Source organism: Protopterus annectens, chromosome 2.part0 (genome assembly GCF_019279795.1).
Source record: "Protopterus annectens isolate FY-2018-M chromosome 2.part0, PAN1.0, whole genome shotgun sequence".
In the NCBI taxonomy this organism is placed as follows: Eukaryota; Metazoa; Chordata; order Ceratodontiformes; family Protopteridae; genus Protopterus; species Protopterus annectens.
This window is the reverse complement of record NC_056728.1, coordinates 1,752,508,886-1,752,536,073: the sequence shown is the minus strand read 5'-3', so window position 1 is coordinate 1,752,536,073 and position 27,188 is coordinate 1,752,508,886. Positions and strand designations below refer to the sequence as shown.

At 43.3% G+C, this 27,188-nt stretch overlaps 1 protein-coding gene across 1 annotated transcript in view; it reads right to left on the bottom strand.

The window, feature by feature from the left end:
• The window catches only part of UTP3 (UTP3 small subunit processome component), a 656,101-nt gene that overhangs the window by 392,405 nt on the left and 236,508 nt on the right, over positions 1-27,188 (bottom strand). Inside the window, exons 5-6 of the mRNA XM_044060443.1 lie at positions 21,650-21,727; positions 17,219-17,337 (exon numbers count right to left, since the gene is read on the bottom strand). Of these exons, the coding sequence (XP_043916378.1) occupies positions 17,219-17,337; positions 21,650-21,727 (197 nt within the window). The remainder of the gene's footprint in view (positions 1-17,218; positions 17,338-21,649; positions 21,728-27,188) is intronic.

The window sequence follows — 27,188 nt, the reverse complement described above, 5'->3', positions numbered from 1 at the left end:
CTGGTGGAATAGCAAGTGGTCTGTGCTGGGGTAGTAAAAGGAACTCTCGGAGCCTTTTCTTAGAATCAGAGTAATCCTGGCCTTCCCAGTGGAAATGTTCCCTCATTGTATGTAAAGTTTCCCGGGGGAGATGCTGAAGGAATAGACTCTTCAGCATCAGAGTCTTCATAAGGGGGAAAAGAATATTCCTGTTCCTCAGAAGAATCTGAGGAAATTGAAACCTGGTCAGAGGAAGCGTAGTCCTCCCCCTGTCTAGGCCTTTTATCAGGAGGGGGATGGGAACCCCTGATTACGGTAATTAGAGTCTTCAGCCATCTTAAGCATCTGTTTCTTGGGCATGGGGCCTTGTAATGGAGACTGCTGTACAGTCTTCTTAGCTTTTAAAGGAGTTTTCAGCTTTGCATAGGATTTAATAGTGATTGCAGTCGGTCTGAAGACACCTTCTGCAACTGAAGGCATTTCAACTGCACCGAAATCTCCTTCAGCCATGGAGTAAGAAGGGCCTGAAGATAAAAGGTTGTGGAGGTCTAGCAATCTCCTCTTGGGAATTGGATGCTGCCTAGAGCTCTGAATCAGCGGTCGTCAGGGGCTGGGTAGGCGCCTCAATGAAAACCGGAGAACCGGCGACTGGCCTAGCAGAGGCCTCGGAGTCTGGTTTGGGTCTCGGCTACCTGTCCTTATCTTTGCGTTTTTTATGCATTCCGGTCATCGGTTGCTCCGACGGCATGGTATAATTAAATTTCCTACCAAAATAATGGGTGAAATCAAAAAGACGTTTTATAGTTAGTTTGTTAAACCTAGCACAAAACCGACAACCTGTGATGTCGTGGTTTGGGCCTAGGCAAGGAATGCAATAAGAATGAAAGTCCTTATGAGGTATTTGCTTCCCAAAAGAAATGCAATTGTTAACTTTTTCTGACATCGGACTGAGGCAAGAAAAGGTTCCCCAATGTGGGACTTAGCTTTATGGAAGACTTCAGTCTGAAATTTGAATTGAAAATCTCAGGAGTCGGCCGACCGGCACTTGCAAACTGCTTCTGCTTCGGACACTGCGCTGCAAGAAAGACAGAAGAAAATGGTGTTGGATGCCTCTTGTATACCCCTGGCGCACTGACGTCAGGGAAGAAGTGACAGCAACCGACGCCGGACCAAGACTTTGGAACTCTGGCCGACTGCGGGACCGCCTGACGGCAGGATAACCCAAGTGTGATGACTGCAGCAGTGTAACACGATGAACATATGGCAGTTTAAGGCCCTAATGGCCAAGGTTGCAGAAGTGTATACCTTCTTACCCCATCTCTCCAGCGCCCCGGAATCTCTATCAGAGGGGGTAGGATTTTTGGCAGTAGTAGCCTTAATGCCCTTGGGTCCCTGTGAAATGGTCTCAGGATCTGCAGTAGGATTTTTAAAGAGGAACTTGTGAGAGTCAGGAACCCTGCAATATTTATCTGGTTTTCTGGGAGCAGGAGGTAAGGAGTTAGGGGCCAGCTAGACTCCAAAAAGGCATCATCAACAATGTCCAGTACAGGGGGGATAGCTAAAGGCCTGTGTTGGGGCAGGAGTAAGAAATCCCTAAGCCTCTTTTTAGAATCAGAGTAATCCAGGCTTTCCCAGTGAAAATGCTCCCTAACAGTATGCAAGGTTTCACCAAAAGAGAAATCCTCTGGAGGGGAAGCAGTGGGAATAGAGTCCTCTGCATCAGAATCCTCATAGGTAGATAAGGGTAAATCTTGGTCATCAGAGGAAACAGAAATTTCAGAATCCTGATCAGAAGAATCATAAGCAAATTCAGTCCTAGGTCTCTTAGAGGGAGAAGGTTGGCTTCCCCCGATTAAAGTAATAAGGTCTTCAACCATTCTTATCATTTGTTTTTTAGGCATAGAGGCCTGAACATGCGGTCTGGGTGTCGGTTTTCTAGGCATGGATCGAGTTTTAGGCCTTGAAGAAGAAGATGGCATCGGTTTAATATGCAAGTCAGTAGGCCTGAATACACCCATAGAAGCCGGTGCCTGCACAGCGGCTCCGGACCCATCCAAGTAGAGACATCCGCAGGTTCCACAGTTGAAGCATCTCGCGGCATACCGGACTCCGAATGGGTCTCAGTAGAGGCCTGCGAATTTGAAGTAGCAGGTATCAGGGGCTGCGAAAGCGCCTGAGTACTGGCGACTAGCGTAGGAGAATAGTAGTTGGCAGCTTTGGACCTAGGCGGCCTGTCTCTGTCTTTATCTTTGCATTTTTTTGGAATGTCGGTAGTCGGGTGGCTTACCGAAGCCATATCTGGATAACTGAACAGAGTACCAAAATATTTAGAAGCGTAAATATACCGACGTAGAATAGTACATTGTTTAAATAAGGCACAAAACTGACAGAGAGGTACGTCGTGGTCAGGGCCTAGGCAAGGAATACAGTACAAATGAAAATCTTTATGAGGTATTTGCTTTCCACAAGAAAAACAATTACTGACTTTTACTGACATCGCTTTAGAGCAAGAAAAAGTTTCTCCAATGGGGTTACTTAGCTTTAGTTGAAGACTTCGGTTCTGAAACTCGAAAACAAACATTTCAGAAGTCGGCCGACCGGCACTTGCGAAATACTTCTGCTTCAGGTACCGCATGGCAAGAAAGACTGATGTAATGGCGTCTGCTGCATTCTTTATACTCCTGACTACCTGACGTCATGGAAGATGAGACAGCAACTGACGCAGGACCCAAGATTTTGATAATCAGGCCGACTGAGGGCTACTGCAAGCAGATAACCCTAATATGATGACTGCAATAGTGAAACACAAAGAACATCTGCCTGTAACCAAAACCAAAGTCTCACACTTGCATGGCTAGCCTGGATGACAGTACAAACAGGATTCATAGGATCCCCACCCAACTTGTTTAAATACCACATCTCTGTGATATTCTCTGTAGTTAAATGGAGGGCTTCTAGTTTCCAGACTGGCTAGAATGCTCTGAAAGTTAAACTCTCAGCCAACATTTCTTTGAAATCAATGTGCAGTTTTCTTATAATGATATGCCAAAGACTCTTCACCCTGATATGGCAGATGTGCGTCCCCTCAAGCTTTCCCTAATGCACCTGTAGCTATCTCCTAATATGGGAGGAGCTGAAAAGACATTTTCCATTCACCTTCACTTGTCATGTCCACAAGACAAATTTCCTCAAAATGCATGTCAATAATGAGACCAAGTTCCTTCTCTCTGGGGGTGGGGGAGTTGCTCCTATGCATTCATCAGGTCCCACACAAAGTCTTGCCACAGGAAGCATTACAGCAATCTAAAAAAATTCCCTTGTGTTCATACTTATGTGACTCCTGATCAAATTCTGTAAAAAATCAGAAGGCAAAAAGAAAGTTACTCTGCACTTTCTCCTCAGAATGGGACTGCAGAAGACAGACATTCAGGTATGAAAGTACAACTTTGTAAAATCATACCATAACAGTAGATGTCCTTCTTTTAACTGTTTCAGTATTCTTTACACAAGGGATCTCCTGCCAAGGATAGCTCAATGTCTGGCCAGTATACCAAAGCCTTTAAGTCTTATAGGTGCCATACATAAAATGGATGTTCCCCACATAAGGTGTATGGTATAAAGGTGATGCACAAAGGCAAACATTCAGAAGTGAAATGCTCTAGAACAGAATACCCTCGGGGACAAAAGAGAACCTGTACATCCAGAAGGAAAAGGATTAATACCCCCTGAGCCAGGAGGCCAACAAAAACAGAGGGCGAGAGCTAGAAAAGAGGGGGAAGGAGGGAGACACCGAATACTCAACAGTGAAAAGAAACCCATCTACTTTTATGGTAAGATTTTACACAACTGTACTATGTCCTTCCATACCACTGTTGCAGTATTCTTTACACAAGGGACAGTACAAGAGCTAAGAAGAAGCCTGGCAGGAGGAGGAAGGCACAGAAGAGCAAACAACAAATCCATGCAGAATTGCCCGGGCAGAACCTGCCCAGGCCCTGAAAATAACATCCAGTTTGTAATGTTTAGTGAAAGTATGAACAGAGGACCAAGTAGCAGCCTCAAGTATGGAATTGGTGTCCACCCCCTTGAAAAATTGACCACAGGAGGCAACCACCCTAGTAGAATGTGCCTTTATTTAAGAAGACAGACATCTGCCATGGAAAGAACAAAAGGAAATGGCCATAGAAATTCAGGATGAGACAGTTTGCTTAGAAAAAGCCAAACCTAAAGTCCTGGAATGAAAAGAAACAAAAAAAAAAAACCCAGCTCAGACATCAGAAAGTACAGTTGTGTACACTTACCATAAATGTAGATGTTCAACTATATTCACTGTTGCAGTCATCACCTGGGGGTTATCCCTGCTGTGGTAGCCCTTGGCCGGCCCGAATACCAGAATCTATGTTTTTCTGCGTCCGCTGCTGTCACTTGTGGACTGACATCAGGTCATCAGTGCTATAAAGCAAGGTAGCCAACGCCATTACATCAGTTTTTTCTTGCCCTAACCAGTCAGAAGCCCAAGGAAATATGGTAAAGTGGTACTGGTGGCTAAAAGCCACCGTTAACAAGCTTATGTCTCCCTATGGAAAGAGGATATAAGGGGGAAGGAGGAAGGGAAACCAGGACTGCAACAGTGAATACACTCTAACATCTACATTTATGGTAAGTGTACACAACTGTACTATGTTCTTCGTGTTTCACTGTTGTAGTCATCACCTGTGGGAGGATTCCCAAAGCTGAGGAGACGGGTGGTAGGATTAGTAAGAGACCTAGGCATGGGTCAGCATGCCCTGCAGAACTGCAGAGGCAAAACCTGCCCTAGCCTTAGAGAAAAGAGGTAGGTGGTAATGCTTTGTAAAGGTATGGACAGAAGTCCAGGTGGCAGTTTCCAAGATGTCCCTGGTGGGAACTCCACTGAGGAATGCTGTGGAAGTGGAGGCGGTCCTAGTGGAATGGGTACGAATAGACTTAGGGGGGTGCTTTCCCATGTAATCTGTAGCAGAAATGGATACAGTGCGATATCCATCTGGAAATGGTTTGTTTGGAAATGGGCTTCCCCTCTGCCCCTGGGGTAAAGCTGACAGGAAGTTGGTCTGTTTTCCTGAAGGGTTTAGTACGGTCCAGGTAGTATGTGAGATGTCTGTGCACATCTAGTGAGTGGAGAATTCTTTCCCCCCTGTTTTGAGGATCAGGTAAGAAGGTGGGAAGGTGTATGGCCTGGTTGAGAAAAATGTTAGATATCACCTTGGGCATAAAGGAAGTGTTAGTCCTCAGGGAGACCCTGTCTGCATAGAAAATGATGAAGGGCTCAATGGCCATCAGTGCCTGAAGTTCTGAAACCCTTCTGGCTGAGGTGATAGCTAGTAGGAAAGCAGTCTTCCAAGAGAGGTATCTCAGTTCTGCTGAAGCAGCAGGTTCGAAGGGTGGTAAGGTTAGTTTTTCCAAAACATAATTCCGGTCCTAGGCTGGTGTGGGTGGCCTTCAGGGAGGTCTGATATTAGAAGCCCCTCTGAGGAATTTTTTAATCAAAGGATGTGAGAACAGGGGCTGCTCTGTGTCAAAATGAGCTGAAATGGCTGAGGTGTGGATTTTAATAGAAGAGAAGGAGAGGTCACTATTGAGTAACTCCGCTAGGTAGGCCAGGATAAGAGGGGTGGAAGGTTGTGAGAAATTGCGCCCTCTGGACTGGCTCCAAGAGCAGTATCTTTTCCATTTCCCTGTGTAAGAGTTTCTGGTGCTGGGCCTTCTGGCCTCTGTGATAATGTCTAGGACCTGCTTGCTTAACAGGGACCCCCTGTTCATCTTTAGAGTATTAGCCATGCTGACAGTTTGAGAGTCTGCAAGTCTGGGTGCCGCATCCCCCCCCCACCACCACCTGAGTCAAGAGGTCTGAGATCAGGGGAAGCTGTAATGTCAGGGTGAGCAGTAAGGGGTACCAATGCTGTCTGGACCAATCTGGAGCAATGAGGATGGCCTTTGGTCTCTACTCCCTTATCTTGATCAGTACCTTGGGAATAAGACACAGGAGGAGGGAAAGTGTACACAAACAGGGAGTTCCAGGGGACGGTCAAGGCATCCACGTTCCACGCTAGGTGGTGATAATCCCTGGTACAGAATTTCTTTAGCTGGTGGTTGAGGTGCGAAGCAAAGAGATCCACCTTCGGAGTTCCCCACTCCTGAGTGACTTGCAGAAAGATATTTCTGTGAAGCTGCCATTCATGGGGGTCCACTAAATTTCTGCTTCAGTGGTCTTCCAGGGTGGTGCTGATCTCTGGTAGGTATTGGGCTATTAGTGTAATCCCAAGAAGGAAGTAGTCAGCCAGAGGTTCATGGCTAGCCTGCACAGAAGGCAAGATTGGGTCCCTCCCTGTTTGTTGATGTACCACATTACTGTTGTGTTGTCTGTTTTGATAAGGAGAACCCCTGGCCAGAGGTGGGGTTTGAAGGATGTCAGAGCCTTTTGTACTGCTATCATTTCCTTCTGGTTGATGTGTAAGGGGAAAGTGCTGGGCATCCCAACGCCCTTGGGTGCACCTGCCTGCTAGGTGAGCGTCCCAAGCAATGTCTGAGGCGTCGGTGGTGATGGTTGGGTGGAGGATGAAGGGAAGACCCTTGTTCTTGGCACAGGCCCCTGCCTACCAGAGAAACTCGGCCCTTATACAGAGGATCAGAGGGAGAGAGGTCTCTAGAAGCTGAGAGTGCTGACATCAAAGGTTCTTTAGATACCACTGAAGTTTTCTCATGTGAAGTCTGGCCAGAGGAATCAGAAGGATGCAAGATGCCATGTACCCCAAGGCTTGCAGGAACTTCCTTGCAGTGAGGTGACTTCTGGAAGCCAGCTGGGTAAAGTAGTGAGGCAGGAATCTCTGCTTTTCTGGGGATAGGATGGCCATTTGGGATGCTGTGTCCACCAGTGCTCCCAGGAAAATGATCTTCCTGGAGGGTGTTTACTTCAATTTCCTCTTGTTGATGGTGAACCCTAAGGAGGTTAGGAGGGTTTTAACAAAGAGGAGGTCCTGGAGCAGCTGTTCTTTGCACTGTGCCTGAATGAGGCAGTCGTCTAGATAAGGGTAAATCTGTATATTTCTCTGTCTGCAAAATGCTATGGGTGGGGCTAAGCATTTGGTGAATACCCTGGGAGCAGTAGATAAGCCAAAGGGTAGCACAAAGAGCTGAAAGTGTTGTAAGCCTGCTCTGAAGCACAGGAATGTCCTGCAGGATTTCCTTATGGGGATGTGGAGGGAGGTATCTTTTAGGTCTAGGGTCACTAACCAGGCATTTTTTGTCAGCATAGGCAGCAGCTGCTGCAAAGTTAGCATTCTGAATTTGGGGACCACCAGGGAGGTGTTCAGAATGGCTAGATCCAGGATGGGGCGTCAAGTGCCCTCTTTTCTGGTAACAAGGAATAGTCTGGAATAAAAGCCTTTGCCTGTTTGATCTGAGGGGACAGGTTCTACTGCCCCTTGTGATATGAGTTTGGACTTCTTTCAATGCCTCTGCCCACTGAATTGGAGGTAAGTCTGGGTACCCTCTTGGAAGTGGGAGTTCGTTGAAAGAGAATTTGTATCCCTGAAAATTATCTTTAAGACCCACTGGTCCTTTGTAACAGAGACAATTTTCTTCGGAAAGGGAGAGCCTTCCTCCTAGCTTTTGGTGAGTGACAGGAGGGCAGAAGGGGGAGAGGGAGTCATTGTGAGTTTTTGCCCTAGAGGGATGGTTCTCTGCTGTCCCTGGGATAGGGGCCTGGGAGGCCTGTCCCTACGGGCCTTGCTTTGCCCCTGTCTGCTAGGTGCAGGAGAGGACCAATGCTTAGAGGGAAAATTCCTGCTGAACCTCGGCGGTTGTACCTGAAAGAAATATTTTACTATTTGCATATATTTTGCTTTGTCTTCCATCATTTTAAGCACCTCTTCTGCTTTTACGCCAAGCAAGCAGTCCTTATCCAAGGCTGCATCAATTAATTTAGACTTGACATGATCAGGGAGAGGTTGTTCCTTCAACCATGCATGTCTCCTAATGACAGATCCTGACACTGTTACCCTGCTTGAGGCTTCTAGGGAGTCATATCCACAGTGTAATGAGTGCTTGGTCACTTGACAAGTAGAGTGCAGTAAGTCTGCTAACTCTTTAGAATTGGCACAATCAGGAAAGGTTGAAATCTTTTGCTTTAATAGTTCCAAAGTGTGTTGTTGATATTTTAACATATGGAACTGACAGTTGATTGCTCTGATAGTAAAGGCTGCAGAGGTGTATACTTTTTTACCCCATCTGTCCAGAGTTCTGGAATCCTTGTCAGAAGGAATAGGATTCTTAGCAGAACTAGCCTTAGCTCCTTTAAGCCCCTGTGCAATGACCTCCAGTACTGCAGCAGGATTTCTCTACAGGTACTTGTGAGAATCCGGTACCCTGTAATACCTGCCAGGTTTACTGGGGCAGGAGGCAGGGCATCAGAACCAAGCTGGATTCATGAAAAACATCATCCACCACCTCTACGATAAGGGGAGGGGGGTGGAAAAGGGTCTGTACTGGGGCAGGTCTAGAAACTCTCTTAGTCTTTTCTTAGACTAAGGGAAGTCCTGGGATTCCCAGTGAAAATGTTCCCTGAGGGTGTGAAGGGTTTCCCCAAAGGAAAGGTCTTCTGGTGGGGAGGCAGAAGGAATGGATTCCTCTGCATCTGAAACCTCATAAGCAGTCAGAGGTTGTTGTTCCTCTTCAAAATCTGAATAATCAGACTCCTCGGAATTCTGTTCTATCAGTATTTCAGGAGAAGGGTGTATTTTCCTTTTAGAAGTTGTGGCCTGACTGCCCTTGATAAGGGAGATAAGATCCTCTACCATTTTAAGCATTTAGGCTTGGGGAGGTGGAGCAGGAGTAAGATGGTGGCTAGAGGTAGATTTTCTAGGAGTGGCCTGGCTTCTAGGCCTAAGAGTATCCATCGGTCTGACAGAAACGGTAGTCTGATGAGAAGATGTCGGTTTTTGTCTAGATTCGGTAGGGCGAAAGGCCTCCTCCGAAGCTGGTGCCTGCAACACGGCTCCAGACCCAATTGAGGCAGAGACAACCAAAGGCTTGGAAGACGAAGAAGATTTCTGTGACATACCGGACTCTGAAAGGGTCTCGGTAGAGGCCTGTGTAGATACGTATCGGGCATCAGGGGCTGCGAAAGCGCTCACTGAATTCCAAACTAGTGACCTACTTAGCGGTAGAGTCATCAGAAGGCTTAGTCTTCTGTGGTCTGTCTCTATCTTTACCTCTACGTTTTTTCAGAATGTCCACGGATTGTTGGCTGAAGGAGACGGAATACGAAAATACCTGTCTACAATAAGATCTCTACGACGAATGGTTCTCGCATTAAAGGGGGCACAGAACCGGCAACAAGGGACATCGTGTTCTGGGCCTAAACAAGTGACACAGTATGAATGGAAGTCACGGTGTTGGGTCTGCTTTCCACAGTCGAGACAATTGTTAACTTTTTTGGAAATCAGTTAGTGCAAGAAAAAAGGATCCCCAACAGGGTACTTAGCTTTAGATGTTTTCAACTGCAATTCAAACTCTGGTAGTGACCGATCAGCACACTTGCTAACTGCTTCTGCTACTGGCTCCACGGCAAGGAAGATGGATGTAATGGCGTCGGCTGCCTTGCTTTACAGCACCGATGACCTGACATCAGTCCACAAGCGACAGCAGCCAACACAGAAAATCATTGACTCTGGTATTCAGGCTGGCCGAGGGCTACCACAGCAAGGATAACCCGCAGGTGATGATTGCAACAGCGAAACACGAAGAACATCTGCCTTTGTTTTATCTATATAATACCTGAGATGTCTACACAGATCCAAGGTTTGAAGAACCTTCTCAATGGCAGACTGCAGAGAAGAAAAAAGGGAAGAAGGTGAATGGACTGATTAATGGGTAATTCACTGACCACCTTGGGCATAAAGGAAGGGTTAGTTTGCCAAGATACCCTGTCTCTGTGAAAAACTAAAAAAGGAGGAATAGCCATGGAAGCCTGAAGTTCAGACACACCTTTGGCTCAAGTAACAGCCAAAAGAACAGTCTTCCAAGTACAATGTTGCAAGAAAGCTAAAGAAGCAAGTTCAGAAAGAGCCTGAGTCAATTTTTCAAGTACAAAACTGAGGTCCCAAGAAGGCAGAATAGGCTTTCTTGGAAGCCCGATATAAAGGATGCCTTTAAGAAATTGCTTGACCTCAAACACAGAGGTCAGAGGAGAATTCAAGGGCAGACAAGCAACAAAATTGCTGAAAGGTGAGCTTTAACTGAAGAATATGCCAACCCAACATGGAACACATCACACAAATAAAAGAGAACCAGAGGAACCCCCAAAAAGAGGGGATCTTGATAGTGAGAGGTACCAGGCAGAAAATCTTTTCCATTTGGACATGTACGATCTTCTGGTCGCGGGTTTCTTGGCCTCTTGCAGAACTCCAAGCATGTCCTCAGAAAAAAGGTGCCTATAAGGAATCAAAACCCTAACACACACACTGTCATTTGAAGGGTGGAAACAGGTGAGAATGGATAAGACATCCCTTGTCTTGTGTCAGATCTACTCAGTGAGGTAACTTGTGGTGACTGCCCCTGGCCACGTGAGAAAGAAGGGGAAAACAATGCTGTCTTGGCCAAAAGGCAGCCACCAGCAAGATTTTGGGAGACTCCTGCCTGATCCTGTGCAGAACTCGGGCAAATGAGGAAGGGTAAGGCATACAAAAACATTCCCATCCAAGGAAAAGATGGGGTGTCCACTTTCCAAGTTAGAGGACTTGGAACTCTGTAACAGAATACAGGAAGTCATCTATTCAGACTGGAGGCAAAATGATCTGCCGGAGGAATACCCCACTGACGGACTATGTCCAGGAACACATCTCTGTGAAGAATCTGTTAGTGAGCCTATGTTCTGGACCTGGTCAGACAGTCTTGCCACTAAGGAGTCGCTTGATACCTGATCCCTGACCTGAATAGCAATTCTGCAAAGGAGATAGGACATAGCAACGCCCCTGCCTGACATACCACGTCACAGTGGTATTGTCTGTGAAGAGTTTGAGGGGGAACCAGGGTGGAAAAGTGAATGAAAAGCTTGTACAGCCAGAAGCAGAGCTGTTATTTTTTTAAGTTGATATGGTCTGACCCCTGATGACAAGGCCAGAGACCCTAGAACTTCAGAGGGCCACAGGAATCTCCCACTCCAAGCCTGAGGCTTCCATGAACAGTTCCCAAGAAGGAATCGTAGCCTGGAAGTGAAGCCCTGAATTGAGAAAGACAGAATAAATCCACCACTGAGGCTTGAGTTTGAGACAAGGAAGAAGAGGAGCAGGAACTTCAAGGGGTTGCAATGTTGAAGTCACACTGATCTGAGGTACAACTGAAATCTCCTCATGTGGAACTTGGGCAGAAGGAGCATGGAAATAGTAGGGACCATAAATCTCAGAACCAAGATAAATTCCCTGGCTTTAGAGAGGACAGGAGAAGAAGAGACTGGAAAAAGGTCGTCGGAGACAGAACGTTGGGAGCAAGAAGAGATGCCAGCATGGGAATGGTGAAAAGCCTAAATCTGGGAAAAACAGGATTTTAAAAGGTAGTCAGGACTGACTTCTTGAGATTTATGGTGAACCCCAGATTGTGCAAGACAAGTGGTAAACTGGAGATCCTGCAACAGACTGCTGGGAGAAGGAGCCTGACTAAGCAGGTCATCCGTACAGGAAAAAATCAGAATCCCCCAAAGCCTGGAAAAAGCAATGACAGGAGCAGGGTATTTGGTGAATACCCTTGAGGCAGAAGAAAGGCCAAAGAGTATAGAAGAGAACTGAAAATGTGAGGAAAAAAACAGACAAATGTAAAAACTTCCTGAACAGAAGGTAAATGGGTATGTTAAAGTATACATCCTTGAGGTCCAGAGAAACCCAAAAGGCATGGGGAAGAAGAGGAGGAAATGATGTCTGAAGAGACAACATTCGGAAAGAAGGAATCTTCAGGAAAAGTGTTGATCAGGGAAAGATCCAGAATAGGTCTTCATGTAATCTACTTCCGAGGTACCAAAAACATTCTGTGGATTAAAATCCCATTCCTACCTGAGTGGATGGAATGAGCTGAATAGTGCCCTGATCCAAAAGGGATTGCAGAACCTCTGAGAAATGTGGAAGTTGTTCTAGAGGAAGTTGAGGAATACCTGAAAAGGGACAAAGGAATTTCCAAGTAATGAAATACCCCTGATGAATAACAGACATCATCCAAGAGTCTGAGATGATCAAATGCTAATTTGGAAGAGGCAGAGAGACAAGGGGGCCTGGCCAAGGGGAAGGAAAGGTCAAATGGACACAGGCTTGTTCTGAAAAGAAGGCTTCTGAGAGAAAGGAGTCTTAGTGGACTTAGCAGGAGGAATGAGTCTAGATGCCTTCTTACATTTAAGAGAAGGGTGAGTCTGACTACAAAAGCATACTAAGAAGAGTAATTCCTCTGGCATTTGGGGATAGGTGAAACAAAAATTATGTTTCAATTTCTGCAAGGTCTTACCCTTACCCTGGAGGGACATAATTAGGTCAGCAGCTATCCCAAAAAGATTTTTGTTATCCTGAGGGATAACCAAAAGCTTGGCTTTAATATCATCAGGTAAAGCTTAAAACATAGCCAAGGATAATGCCTCATTACAGAATCAAAGGCTGCAGCCATGAAAGAGGCATCAGCTGCATCACAGCTGCATTTTATAGAATTGACAGGCAACCTGTGAGGTAGACTCATACAGTGAAAGAGCAGAAGCCTTCCAAATTAGAATCAGGAAGACCAGACACCACCTTAGCTACCTGGGAAAGAACATCCATAACATACCTGGTTATGTGGGTCTGGTAATTAATAGCCAACATGACAGTGTGGCAGTAGTATATACTTTCTTACCCAATCTTTCCATAACTCAACTGTCTTTATCTGAAAAAGGAGCTTAGTCAATGGCAACAGCTTAGAAAGTTTATCTGAGGAAATTGAAACCACTAAAGGATCAGCAGAAGGGCACTTGTACAAAAATTTGCAATCCTCACGCACCTTGTAGAACCTGTCATGTTTCTTGGGAGCTGGAAGCTGAGAATCAGGAGCTACACAAGCTACAGAGGCATCAGTAAAGATGTCCAAGGCTGCCAAAAAAGAAGCAACAGTAGATGGCTTGGGAGACTCCATTTGTAGAAGCTCATAATACCTCTTTTGGATATCCGAAACCTGGGAGGAATCCCACTTAAAATACTCCATCATGTGGGCAATAGTAGCCCCAAAGGAGAATTCTAACAAAGGGGGAGCCTGGACTAAAGGGTTCCTCTTCTTCCAAACCACAGTCTAGAGGAGACGTTTGAGAATATGCAAGGGATTCCACCCCAGAATCCAAGTCCTTACCTGAGGAATCCAATTTTCAAAGTCTCATAACAGGTGCAGAAGACCAGGAAGGAGCAGGGATGGACCACCTTTGAGGAGGCTTCATAGCTATTAAAGCATTGAACAGACCCTAAGTAAAACCCTGCCATTCATGGTGGGAGTTTTAACAATAGGAGAAATATGTTTGGTTTTCTGCTTTTTCTTGAGTGGGATGTCCACTCTAACTACGTTCAAAGGTTCAGACCCTTGGCAAGACACAATAGTAGTAGTAGGGATCTCTTCCCTCATAAAATGTGAGGAATCTCCCTAGGTCCCTTGGAAGTAACCAGCCAAGATTCCCCCTCAATGTCTGGCACTGGAAAAGCCTCCAAGGACGTGGGAGAGTTTGGATCCATGCCAGTTTCTGACAGGATTGAGACAGAGGCACCCAAGTCCAGCACTGGATGGTCTTCAAGGCTTTCATTAGCTTCTAGAGAGATGTTTGGGGAAGTCTGGACAGAAACCAGCACAGGCCTGCCCTTTTAGGCTGCCTTCTTGGCAGACAGCTGGCCCTCAAGATGGGGATTCTGCCATATCACCTTAATCCAACAGTTGAAGTCATTGGTTCTCAAGGTATAGAGGCAGACGATAAATAATTACATAGGGTCTTAGGGACAAATGCTTGACAGACAGAGCACTACATATGGTCATGGGAAACACGCAAGCAAACAAAGAGACTGGCCATGATGATCTTTATGGGGAATCTGCCTCCCACACTGACATTTGCCATTCCTGGATGACATGAACACAAACAGTAGGCAAAACTGAAAAAAGGAGAGGAGAAATCCCAATGGGGCACTTATCTGAAAGAGGCTTGATAACTAGCACAGCAGAAGGGCGTTCAGACAGACATTCGATAATGACCTCCGGACTGGCGACAAAGAAATTGAGTGTTTGCATCCATTTGCATCTTTATACCCTATGCAGGGAGCATACATGTGACATACAGTACCTGTTAATACCTAAAGGCTTTGGTATATTGGCCAGACATTGGGTTATCCTTGGCAGCCAGATCCCTTATGTAAAGAATACTACAATATGGAATATGGAAGGACATTAGGTCAGAACTTCCTCATTCAACAGGGTCCAATGACTCAAGGACGGGTGGGGAGGTCTCTCTTTTTGCTGGTGAAACCCTCTTTCTCTGTCCCTCCCTCTCATTTGTCTTTATATGTCAAAGGCTGAGGCACACAGTCACAATAATAGAAGAAAGAAGATCCAGGGGCAATCAACACTAGCAAGGTAGGCATCCAGCCCTTGAGCATTGGTCCTCAAGTAAAAAATAGAAGGCTGCTTACCATGTCATTGAAGAGTAGGCTGGAAAGCCTAGTAATAATGGGTGACTACTCCAAAGACTCCAGTACCAGGACCGTATGGATATTTTGGGATAAAACTCACCTGACACCACAGTAAGAATATAATAAAATCACACGACCTTCTTGAGTACATAGAAATCCAGGTTGGTTCTGGAAATCTAGCTCACTTTGCTGAAGGCCAGGTCAGTTTAACAGATCAGCTTCTACTGTCCCCACTGAGGTCAGGACAGGCTAGAATAGAACAGATAAAGGCCTCTGGATGAAAGGTGGACAAGACAACCCCTCTTTGGATTCAGTGTCCACAAGCTGCATTGGAACTTGTGGGGTGCTAAGGCCTCTTTGCTTTGTGATGTCATGCTCCTTAACTCATTACAGCCGAATGCGCCTACAGGCATTTCTGCAATTACCTCCTACAGTGCCAAGTGTCAAATGTTGCTTGTTCATATTTGCATTAATAATTTCTAAACCATACTACATACAAGGTATCAGAATATATTTTCTTGAAGCATACATGATGGCAAACAGAACTGTATTGATATCTGACCTCTATATCAATGAGCATTTATTAGAACTGTAAGGTGATAACTTCATTTTTTAAAGGCTCAAGCCACACCTGCTGGGAGTTAAAGGTACACACTGAAAACAGCTGTAGTGGAGGGAATGAGTTAAATATCAACATTCTGGGTTCAAGTTTCTAAATCTTTTTTCCTTTCTAGGAGATGTTTTCTTAGAAATATTAGCACATGGTGCCCCTGAGGAGGCAGGCATCCCTTGGACTAATGCCACTATCATCTTCTGTTCAAAGACTTTCACATTTCAGGCATCGTTTATTAAAGATGGTATTGTACTAACAAAAGGTTACCTCATAGTTGTCTCCTACACAAAACAGGTACAAAGTGATACTTTTCTAGCAAAATGGTCTTGCGGAGGGACACTTGTCCATACATTTTTCTATGAACATCATGAATCTCAAAAAAAAACAGCAGTGCAAACAATCTAAATTGAAAATCTCACAAGTACTTGAAAAAGAAACTCCATTATCGACTCTCCAGCCGACACAAACATCCTCCAAAAGGGCCTCATAGAAACAGACAACTGGTGCCAGAGCCATGGCCTCAAGCTAAACGCCAAAAAGTGTATAGTCATCCCCTTTGGCAAAAACAAAGTGCCCACAAATTACCACATAGGTGGTAATCCATTAAGTACAGAAGAAGTAATTAGGGACCTGGGGACCCAAGTTGATAGCAATCTCTCATTTGACAACCACGTGGCCAAAGTGGTTAGAAAAACATTTTATATAGCCCACCTAATCATGAAGGGATTCACATCTAGATCAGGGGAGGTCATCGTGCCTCTTTACTCATCCCTCATCAGGCCCATAATTGAGTACAATGCCCCTTTTGGGATGTACCTTACCAGACACCTGCAGCAACTGGAAAGACCCCAAAAGTACCTCACCAAGAGGATCAAAGGGCTCAAACAGATGCCATATGCTGCCAGGTTAAAGGAACTCCAGCTCTACTCAGTTGGATACCGCCTGCTCAGAGGCGATCTGTGCCTGGCGTATAAAGCCATGTCCAACCCGGAATTAATGGACATGTTGCACCTCAGAAAATCCAAATCCCATCGAGCTACGCGCTCGAGAGACTTGAACCTCAGCACTGAAATAAATAGGACATGCTGGAGGGACAGATTCATAACCCAGAGGCTCCCTTCACTCTGGAATAAAATCCCAGTCCAGGTTAGGCAGAGTCCCTCATTGACTCTCTTCAAGAGGAATCTTGATGAGTGGATGGGAGATCGTAGGTTTACCCCGGGTATCACTTCTGTGTCACTGTTACACAGAGGCACAGTATACTAACCTCGAAAAAGGGCATAGCAAAATTCATTTAAAATGGGTGGCAAAAGCCAAACACACTTTGGCTAGGCTTATAAATGCCCTAGGGCAGATAGCCTAGTATGAACCTATGAACATACTATCAGTAAGAGCAATAACTTAGAAAAGGTTTCCAACTCTATATTTATCTCTCTAGAAGTCATTTAGAAGTGACATGCAGACAGAGAATGAATGATCACTTTTTGTGGCAAAAAAAAAGAAGGAAATTAAAATGGCACAGGCTCTTCTCCCACTTAACTATACACCAACTAGTATCTTAAGTTACAGGAAAATGACTGGTCATGTGGTGGGATGTCTAACGACAGGAAAAAAGATCAGCCATGTTATGGGGATATGTGTGTGTGCTGCAGCAATGTCAGTGATGACATTATGCTGACCATATGTTTCTTGCTTCATTCCTGTATACTTTGTTTATTTTTAAATAGAGCATCCTCAGTTTCTGAAATGTTTCTGGAATACATCCACATGGGTCAGCAAACTTGCCCCATCACCACATAAAGTGTGGAATTATAATTGTTCTGCCCACTGCAAGGACTTTTAACAAACCACTGACCTCCACAAATAACAGCCTTCAGTTTTAATATCTGTAAGAAACAATGCATATGTGCTTTCCAGCTTTTACCTGAATGAAATCAAGTCCATAATCTTCTTCACTCAGGTTTTCCACCAAACGTCTCTGAATATTCTGTGCCTCTTCCTCTTCTTCCTTAGCCTCCGCATCTAAATCCTCTTTAGATTTACCTTCTGGGCATAAAATACTTTGTTTAATTTCAGAAAAGTATATTTAATCAGATCATAACTTGTTTCGATAATGCCTCCATTCTTCATCTTGTCAAAAATAGCTCAGATCATCTTAATACGTTACCAACGGTATACAAATGAAACCTCACTACCCTATCAAAAACATCATGTAATTTACCCAAGAATCCCTTATCCCCACACCTGGATTTTGATCACTTACACAACATATCTGAATCTCCCACAATAATCCCTTTAAGATTTCTAGATCACTGCAACAATGAAATCTTTTCTGCAGGTTGTGAATATACTTTAGTAACCATCATGCACCTTCTTTTCACAAAGGACTATGTCTTTTTATACAATATATTCTTACTATAGGATTACCAAAACTTTCACTCGGACATCTCATACTTCCTTGGCTTCTCTAACACTGTCCAAATAACATTAGAAGATATAAGTCTATACGAATACATAAACAATCTGAAGATCTTATACTGCCATATTTTTTTCTTCTTTAACAGGAAAGCTCATGACATATAAATGCAACCCAAAATAAACTTCAGTGAACTAGTAGCAGAAAAGTTTACAGTGCTACAGTGCTGGAGAATACAGGTGGCTTGTGAAAAAAACAACAAATCACTAGAGTCAGTTTAAGGACTGACTAAATAAATCATTTTTTTGACAATTAAATAAAATAGCATGAACTAGCATCACCATTAAGTACCCTACTCAATCACAATCTAACCACAGGCTATGTTCCTGCAGACCGGAGAACAGCAACAGTTATTCCCCTCCACAAAGGTGGCTTAGCAACAGACCCAGGGAATTACAGATCCGCAAGTCTGCCCAGCTTCATCTGTAAGGCCATGGAATGTATCATTATGGACCTCATATAAATAAAGATACAAGTGACCTGCAAACCATGGATCTGACCCAATTTGGCTTTGTCAACAGCAAATCCTGCCTGTTAAACTTGGTGGATTTCTTTGAAAATGTGACCAGGGCCACTGACAAGGGTAAATCTGGGTATACAGCATACCTCAACTTGGCCAAGGCCTTTGACACGATTCCACACTCCGGCATTACCGATAAACTTAGCAAACTGAATGTAAACCCCTTTGTCGTAAGATGGGTTGCCAAATGCCTCACAAACTGGTCACACATTATCAAAGTGGGTGACTCCACATCAACCAGCAGACCTGTCACCAGTGGGGTGCAACAAGGGTTAGTGCTGGGCCCCCTAATGTTTGGTATATACTTCTCAGAAGTTCAGGCCAAAACTAAGGGGCTGTGGCTGACTATGTCTGCGGACGACTGCAAACTGGGTGCAATTACTGAATCCCCAAATGATGTTGGTATACTTCAGGAGGGCCTTACACAGACCAACGACTGCTGTCTTAGTCACAGTCTCAAACTAAATGCAAAGAAATGGATCATCATTCCCTTCAGTAAAAACAATGTCCCTTCAAGCTATCAAATTAATAACAATACCCTATGTACCTACGATGTGGTAAGGGATCTGGGATCACAAGTAGACTGTGACCTTAACTTTGACCATCATGTGTCTACTGCAATTAAGGAAGGCCTTCTACATAGCACACTTGATTAGCAAAGGCATTGCCTCTAGAGCAAAGGAGGTTATAACTCCTCCATACTCATCACTAATCAGACCCATAATTGAGTACAATGCCCCTTTTGGCATGTAGCAACTGAAGAGACCTCAGAGGTTTCTAACAAAGAAGATCAAGGGACGCTAGCACGTACCTTACACACACCGACTAAAGTCCCTGTCACTATACTCAGTATCATATAGACTTCTTAGGAGAGACTTATGCCTGGCTTACAAAGCAATCTCCGATCCAAACCTAAAGAATTTGCTGCACATCTGTAAATCAAACGGGACTACAGCTCCCCATTCCAGGGAGCTAAATAAAGCCTGCGACTTGTATAGGATACGCTGGAGGGACAGATTTGTCTCCCAGCAACTGCCACATCTTTGGAATAGGCAGCCAATTCATGTGAAACAGAGCATCTATATAACACTGTTCAAATGGAACCTGGACAAGTGGATGGGGTACCGTAATTTCATACCTGGGATAATGTCCACAGTATGACCTCCAGGTTGATAGCCTAGTAACATCCTATGATCCTAAGCTCAGAAAAGAAATGCAGTTCCTATTAAACAAATCAGTATATGCAGTTCAGCAAACTAGATCACCTTTCAGTCATTTATTTTACATTACTTACAGGGTCCTCTAGTCATCAGAGTAGTCCTCTTCCCTATTCCAGCAAAGGGAATAAAAGTAGTTCAACTTCAATTCCATCAACAGAAAGAAGTCCGCCTGGCATCTCCTCTTAAGGGAAAGAGCCCTTTCCTCATAGAGATACCCACCAGACAGCCTTCCTTCTGGTCTGTGTAACTCCAGCTAGAGTGGTTCCTGGACCCTTCTCAGACCCAGAGGCCATGCATTTGCTGTGTAATAAAGCACTGTGCTTTAAATATTGCTGTCTCATTACTACTAATATTTTTGCTTGTTTCTAGGTTAATCTCCTTAAAGGGGACACCCATCACTATTCTACTTGACCATTCAGGACCAAGTCCTTTAAAAAGATTAATCACCACTAAGCTACAGTACTTAAAACTGCATCATCCACACTACATCATTCTTTCTAATATGATTCCAATGCAAGCACCAAACAAATTTATGCATATGCATCCAAATCATATTCTAAAGATCCCTTAAATCTTATCACCATAGGTCAAAATAGCTTCCCTCAAAATCATTAGAAGGTACTCCTATAGCTTCCTGCATGACTATCTTTTTTAGCAGCTTTTTGCCTCTATTCCTGATTACCATAAAACATCCTCCAATCAGATTCTGCCCATTCATTTCCTAGTATTAGAAAATTGTTCCAGTTCAATATGGTACAGTTTGAGACAACTACCCAGAGGGGCCATCATACAGGTGGCTGAAAGGGTTGCTTTTGCCATTCCTGCTGCCACAACAATGAGGCCCCTTCCCGAGTAGTGGTGGAGGTTGAGCTACTTAAGCCTCAGTCATGGCTCACACCACCTTCCTCTTGTGAGTGCATGCTCATGAATATATGCCAATAAAGGCTACTACCAGTTAGTGGGGATTAGTAAGCCAAAAGCCCTTACTCACAATGCCGCCCTTCCACTAACAGACTGTGGCTGTATGCATTCTGCCCCTCCCCCACACCAATCTTCCCCTGTTAGCTCCATCAAACACCTGAATGGCTAATTGAACTCCAGTTGCCTGGACTTTGCAAGGCTTTATCCCTATACCCATACATGGCAAGCTTTAACCGAGCTTGTACGTGTTTCATCTCCCAGCTCCTTCTTACATTTATCAAGATTATCAGAACTTGTCAAAGATTTCAGATGCACGGCTAGACTTAAAAAGGCCCTTGTGGTCATTAGCCTAGTAAACACCTAACAACCTATGAACATATGAGAATCTATAATTGGTTTAATAAAAGGAAGATGTCCCATTCCTATCACAGGAGATAAACAAAACAGCAAATTTGGCTTTTTAGAAGTAAATGCTTGACTAACTTCATCCCTACTATTCACAGAAGATGACATAGCAGTGCAGCTTGCCCTGCAATGATGCGTCTTCTGCCTGTATAATTTAGAAATTCATAGTCATACACATTCCCACAAGGGAAGCTTCTAATTTCCTGGGAATTTGCATGACTACAAATTCCTCCACTGAGCAGCTAAAAGAACTGTGCAAGGAGTGCCCAAACTATTAAGCCCCCCACCACAAAAACACCCTCACACATACACAGAACAGGCATTCCCACACTGACAGCTACAAACACACTCCCACACAGACCCAATACTCGTATGCACATGCACACACACTGACACAAAGACATACAGATGCATACACTCCAATTAACACACACATCACAACTTATTTACATCACCAAACAGAAGAGGGTGAAGTATAAGATTATCATGCAAACCTACATCTCTACAGCCCTAGTCACACACAAACTTTACATAGTACAAACGTCTAGAAATCCAGCCAGAGTATAAACGTCTATGAATTCTGAGCTACACAAGTCTCCCCCTTAACAATGACAAGTATCCACAATCTTATCAGACTTTGAATGTGAAAGAACAGCGGTAAAGGAGGAACATACACCTTTCACTGCATCACTGATTAGCTGCTCACTGGGAAACTGAAAGGATGCCATAAGCATTCTTAAAACTACAGTGGAAGAAAATAAACTAAATGGTAGACTGATCATGAAATATATTAAGAAATAAAATCCAACTTACTTTGGCGCTCCTCAGCAGCATAATCAGTGTCATAAAACATCTTCCTTTTACGACCCCAAGCCATCTCATTAGGAAGATCTGGAGGAAAAGTAAAATGTGTTAATGTTAAACAGATAAACATTATTTTGCATGCAATTTAACATTATAATACAACTGCTTCCAATGGTATTTAAAACTGTACGTCAGCTTCTACTATATGTGTTTAAGCCCAGGCATAATACAGAAGTTTAAATGAAACACTGAAATACAACATACAAAATACATTATTACAAAACTTCTTAGAGATTACTCTAAGAATTATACACAAAGTACACATTAAATGAGCAGAAATATGAAAGTAAAACGAAAAATTTAAGTTAGATTAAGTAACAGCATAATTCTGTAAAAACATTGAGTCAAACAAGACTTCCAGACCAGTGAAATTCAGAGGGACTGCACATAGTTAAATATACTGCTACCTACAAATGACAAAGATGGCAAGATCTGGGTCTCAGACAATGGGATAGTAATTCCAGGCAATGGGATAGTAATTCCAGGCATTCACAACTGGAGACCAAAACACCAAATGTCCTCAAGAAGCAAGAACAGGATGCATACAACCAACTCATGACTACAGGCTGCCACAGCCCTAAAACACTCCCCACAAGTAGCAGGGGGAGTCCCAAATGCCAAGGGATCACTGGTCTCCATCAAGGGCCATACACGGCACCAAGCCATTCAGAAACACTGCGGTCAAGAAACAGAAGAAAACAGCAGTCCCAGCCATTCTGAATAGCAATCCCAAGTGATGTAACCGCAGTGCCACATAGTGAAAAGAATAATGCAGCCTGGAGAATAAGCCCAGAAACCTAGAGGTCTGAAGGTGGAGATGGAAAGACACAAGCACAAATAAAACAGTCCAAGGACACTCAAGCACAGAACATGGATACTGAAATGGTAAACATCCCAAAACAATAAATTCTTGTCATCATTATCTTAAGTGTTAAAAACAAAAATCCCACGCCAATAAAAAAGCACATGCTTAGGACATAAGTCAACCTAAAATCATACATTTCACTGAAAATAATACACACAGCAATCTGAAGTCATGCTGGTCTAAGCCTACCTACCTCACAATATATTTCCATGTACACAATTCTTTGTTAGTCCTGCATGTCTTACTTTCTCCCAGGTAATCAAATGTCTTCTTATTCCCTCATCTTACCAACCAATCCTCCATAAAGTGAGCAAGAACCAGTTGCAAAATGGGTTATCATGTTTGCAAACTTTGGAGAGTCGTAGAATACAAAATTCCCCTGTGGTAGCGAACGTGAATTCTACAGAAGTGGGATCTGAAATGCTGCATCCAGCGGTGTGCATGTTTCCATACACATTGATTCCTAGCTCCAGTGAGACAGCACAATCCTTCCACGAAGCTGTCATCAACACTGTAGATTGGCCCGTCTCTTTCACTATGATGGGCAAGTCAACTTCAACCACTCAATCTCATCCCATCCTCCTGCGATCACCTTCAACACCTGAGTTTGCTACCACAAGCCAGTGTACCAAGCAATCACGGCTTCATCTCCATGTTCCTCACATATATTAAGTTTATCTATCTTTTAGGAGATGATAACTAAGCTTAAATATTAGGATCATTTTCAGGTATAACTCATAGCACAGTGCAGTTCATGTAGTAGTAGTACTAGTAATAATAATAATAAACAATATCACTGTAACAACATGGCTTTACAAATGTTTAATTATAAAGCAGTACCATAATGAAATGGTTTGACAGAGGTATGCCAACTGGTCAGCACAAATGTACGCTCAAGCACACCAACAAATTACAACCAAGTAAGGAAAAAACAAACTGATAACACATCAACTACATTACAGTGATCTTAACATAAAACAAAACCTTAGCAAAGACACTGTACATGAGGACTTCCATCGAGTAAGGGCAACTACATGCTGTAATCAAAAACAGATGGACTGAGCCATCTGAGTGGCACAAAGGGACACAGCCCTGGCTGTAACCCAGGTAAACTAGGTTCAAAAAGCACATTGAAGCACTGAAGGAGTCAAATGTGGGGTGCAGGTTAGTGGTGGTGAGCAGCTAAAGCTGGTTCTCTCAGCTAAAGGAGGGGGGGTGTCATTTGTCATGTTGCAGCTCTGGCAACTCCTGGTCATTTTGTCACTCTAAGGAGCCAAACTCAAGCATTAACAGAGCAGATGGAAGCAGCCACACCTCAGTACTTGCGCAAAGCAATCTTCCATACTAATCTAGTTCTTCCACATTTGTCTTACAAGTCAAAAAAGGGGATAAGGAAAGAGGGTAGCAGCATTATAAGAAAAATCCTAAGCTGCCCATCTCATCTATGGAAACTGCAGTACATTCCTTGCAAACAAGTTACAGTAAAACACAAGTCTGGTAGTGCACACAGCCATCTTCCAGGCTACAAAGTAGATGGGACAAAGAGAGTATATCAGCATACAAGAAAACCTTTAGCTCTTTGTTACAGTTATTCCATCTATGAAAACTACAGGATGCTACTTGCGTCATTTAAAAAAAGGAGGACTGGGTGTATACACCAGTAAAAAAAGGGAGCACGCTAGAATCATATTAAGATTATATCAGATGGATGGACTGGTAGAAAGAGAAAGGGCACAGTCATCAAAGTAAATGTTTATAAACGAGAATAAATGAGAGCATTATCATTCAAAATTTTGCAGAGCGTGTGCAAGTGAGATATACACATAAATCAAGAGAGAATATTTTTAAGCCTTTGGATGGCAAGAGTCAAATGGGATAAGCTGATCCTTCCAATACAACAAGGTAGTTTGGGATTACCTGATTTGAATGGATATTTCAGAGTTACACAGCTAAGGTTTATATACATAACACAACCAGAAAGCTGTATTTCAAAGTGAAGAGAGATGATGATGATGATGAAAAACAGGTTTGAAGCTCAAGAAATAAGGAGAAACTGAAATTATGAATGCAGATCCTTAAAGAGAATAGCAATAGCCATACAGAATATGGTAAGGAGAAACGGGAAGATCAGGAGACATCTGAAGAAGAAATACAGACATGGGAAATAGAGATTTAGCATAGCATGGTATAATATTTATGCAAAGGAGGAAGCAAAACTAATCAATACAAAAAGAGCAGCACCAAAGATATCTGAAGAGAAATATGGGCAAAGGAATCCAGTCATGGAAAACTTTACAACACAAAAGATAAGAAGACAAAGAGGGAAAGTAGAAAAGATTAATAATGGAGGAGTTAAAGAAATAGAAATGGAGGTTATGGAGCACCTGCGAAGTGAAGGATTTAGTGCAGAAAATCTAACTCAGAAAACACCACAGCAGGATAGACCAATGACATCCAAATTAAGGAGAAACCAGTGGAACGGGAAGCAACTGATCAGCTGCCAAATGAAGATATTTTGGAGACTTCCACAGAAAACCAGTAAAAAACAGTATAAACTGGAGATGGACAGCAAGAGAAGGAACAGGAAACTTTGGCAACTCTGACGCAGTCAATGTTGAGGAGAGATAGGCTAGTGAGTTCCCATATGACAGAGCAAAGGATGGCACAGGATGAAACTGAAGAGAATGTGCCAAAGAAAGATGCTATGGGACTTTCTATAGATCAACCGCAGGAAATGTAGAACAAAAAAATGTGTCCTCAATTTAGAAGAAAATTAGATAAGAGAAGAGTTTCTTGATTTAATAGAAATGGATATATTAAGATCAATGAAAGAAATAGACTGCAGAAGGTCAATAAAACCCCAAAAGTTAGAAGTTTTGTAAAAACAAATGAACACAGTAATTAGGACTGTCCACAGAGATCCATGCGATATAACAGAAGTAAACAGAATATGTTACTGTGCAGCTAAATTAATAACAGATAAAGTTCTACCACAAGAACACAGGGTAGTGAGGCGAAGGAAGGGGAGAAATTGAATACCATCATGGAAGTATCGAATACAGAAAAGTATAAAACAATTAAGAAAAGTGTCACTGTTCGAAAAGTATAGAAGAGGGAACAGATCATAGATGTGATAAAAGCAATGCACAGTATTAGAACAGATCAGGATTTATCGTGCACTACTGTAAATCAACTAAAAATCTCAGCACAGGCAGAAAAACTTTGAAAATGTGCAGATAAACATAAAGGAAAAGTACAAAATAAGCAATTTATTGATGACCCCAAATATTCCTATAGAGAACTGGGAAACAAGGCAAAAGGAATTGAAAGACCACCCAACAAAGAAGAAATAGATACATTATGGAGAAATATCCATGAAGATCCTGTGGAACATAAACAAGCGAAATGGAGAAAAGTAGTAAAAGAAAGAATGCGGTTTGTCTTTCAGCTTTTCCCGGTAAGGGGTCGCCACAGCGGAACTCCGGTCCGCTAATAACTGGCAGTAGATTTTTACGAAGCGCCGAGGTGCCAGCTCGATGCTCAACCTTCAACGAAGGCACACCTGTCTTTCGAACGCTACCCAACCGAGGGGAGGACATGCAGACTCCACACAGAAGGCACTCCCAAGCCCAGCAGAGAATCGAACGGGAGAAGCTCTTGCTGTGAGGTAACAACACTACCGCCGTACCACTGTGGCTATAAGAAGTTTAAATGTACAGGATATGTAAAAGGATGAGGTAACGGCCAGAGAGATTGAAATAAAGTTAAGAAAAGCTTCCAATTGGAAAACCCCAGGCCCAGATACAGTACCTAACTTCTGGCTAAATGTATTAATGTTTTTGTATGAAGATTTAGCCATGAGTAAGAACTATTTATATGCACACCCCCCAACAGCAATCAGCCTGGTTAACACCAGGAAAAACAACATTCCTACTTAAGAGTGAACCTGCAAGTTATCTTAAAAATTACAGACTAATAACTTGCTTTACGATGATGTATAAATTATACATTAGAACTGATGCCGACAGAGTTTATAGCCATTTAGAAGAAAATTCAAACATGGCAACAAAACAAAAGGGTTGTTGTTGTTGTCTTTTCCCGGTTAAGGGTCGCCACAGCGGAACTCCGGTCCGCTATTGATTGGCAGTAGATTTTGACGAACGCCGAGGTGCCAGCTCGACGTTCAACCCTCAACGAATGCACGCCCATTTACGCACGTCTTTCGAACAAAAGGGTAATAAAAGAAAGTCATATGGAACAAAGGATCATTTGCTGCTAAATAAAGTCATAATGGAGAATTGTAAAAAGGGGAAGAATTTAAGTATGGCATGGATTGACTACAAAAAAGCATATGACAGCATCCCACATTCATGAATAAAAGAAAGCTTAAAAATGCGCAAGATAAACCCTACACTGATCGATAACATTACAGTGACCATGAAACAGTGGGAGACCACTCTGCAATTAAGCCATGATAAAAGACAAATTATTAATCCAGGGATAACAATTCAAAGGGGGGATAATCCAGGGTGGCTCCCTGTCACTGCTGCTATTTTGTCTTCCCCTTAACCCATTAAGCTGTCTACTTAACAGATTAGGTCATGGCTGTAATTTGGCTCCTAG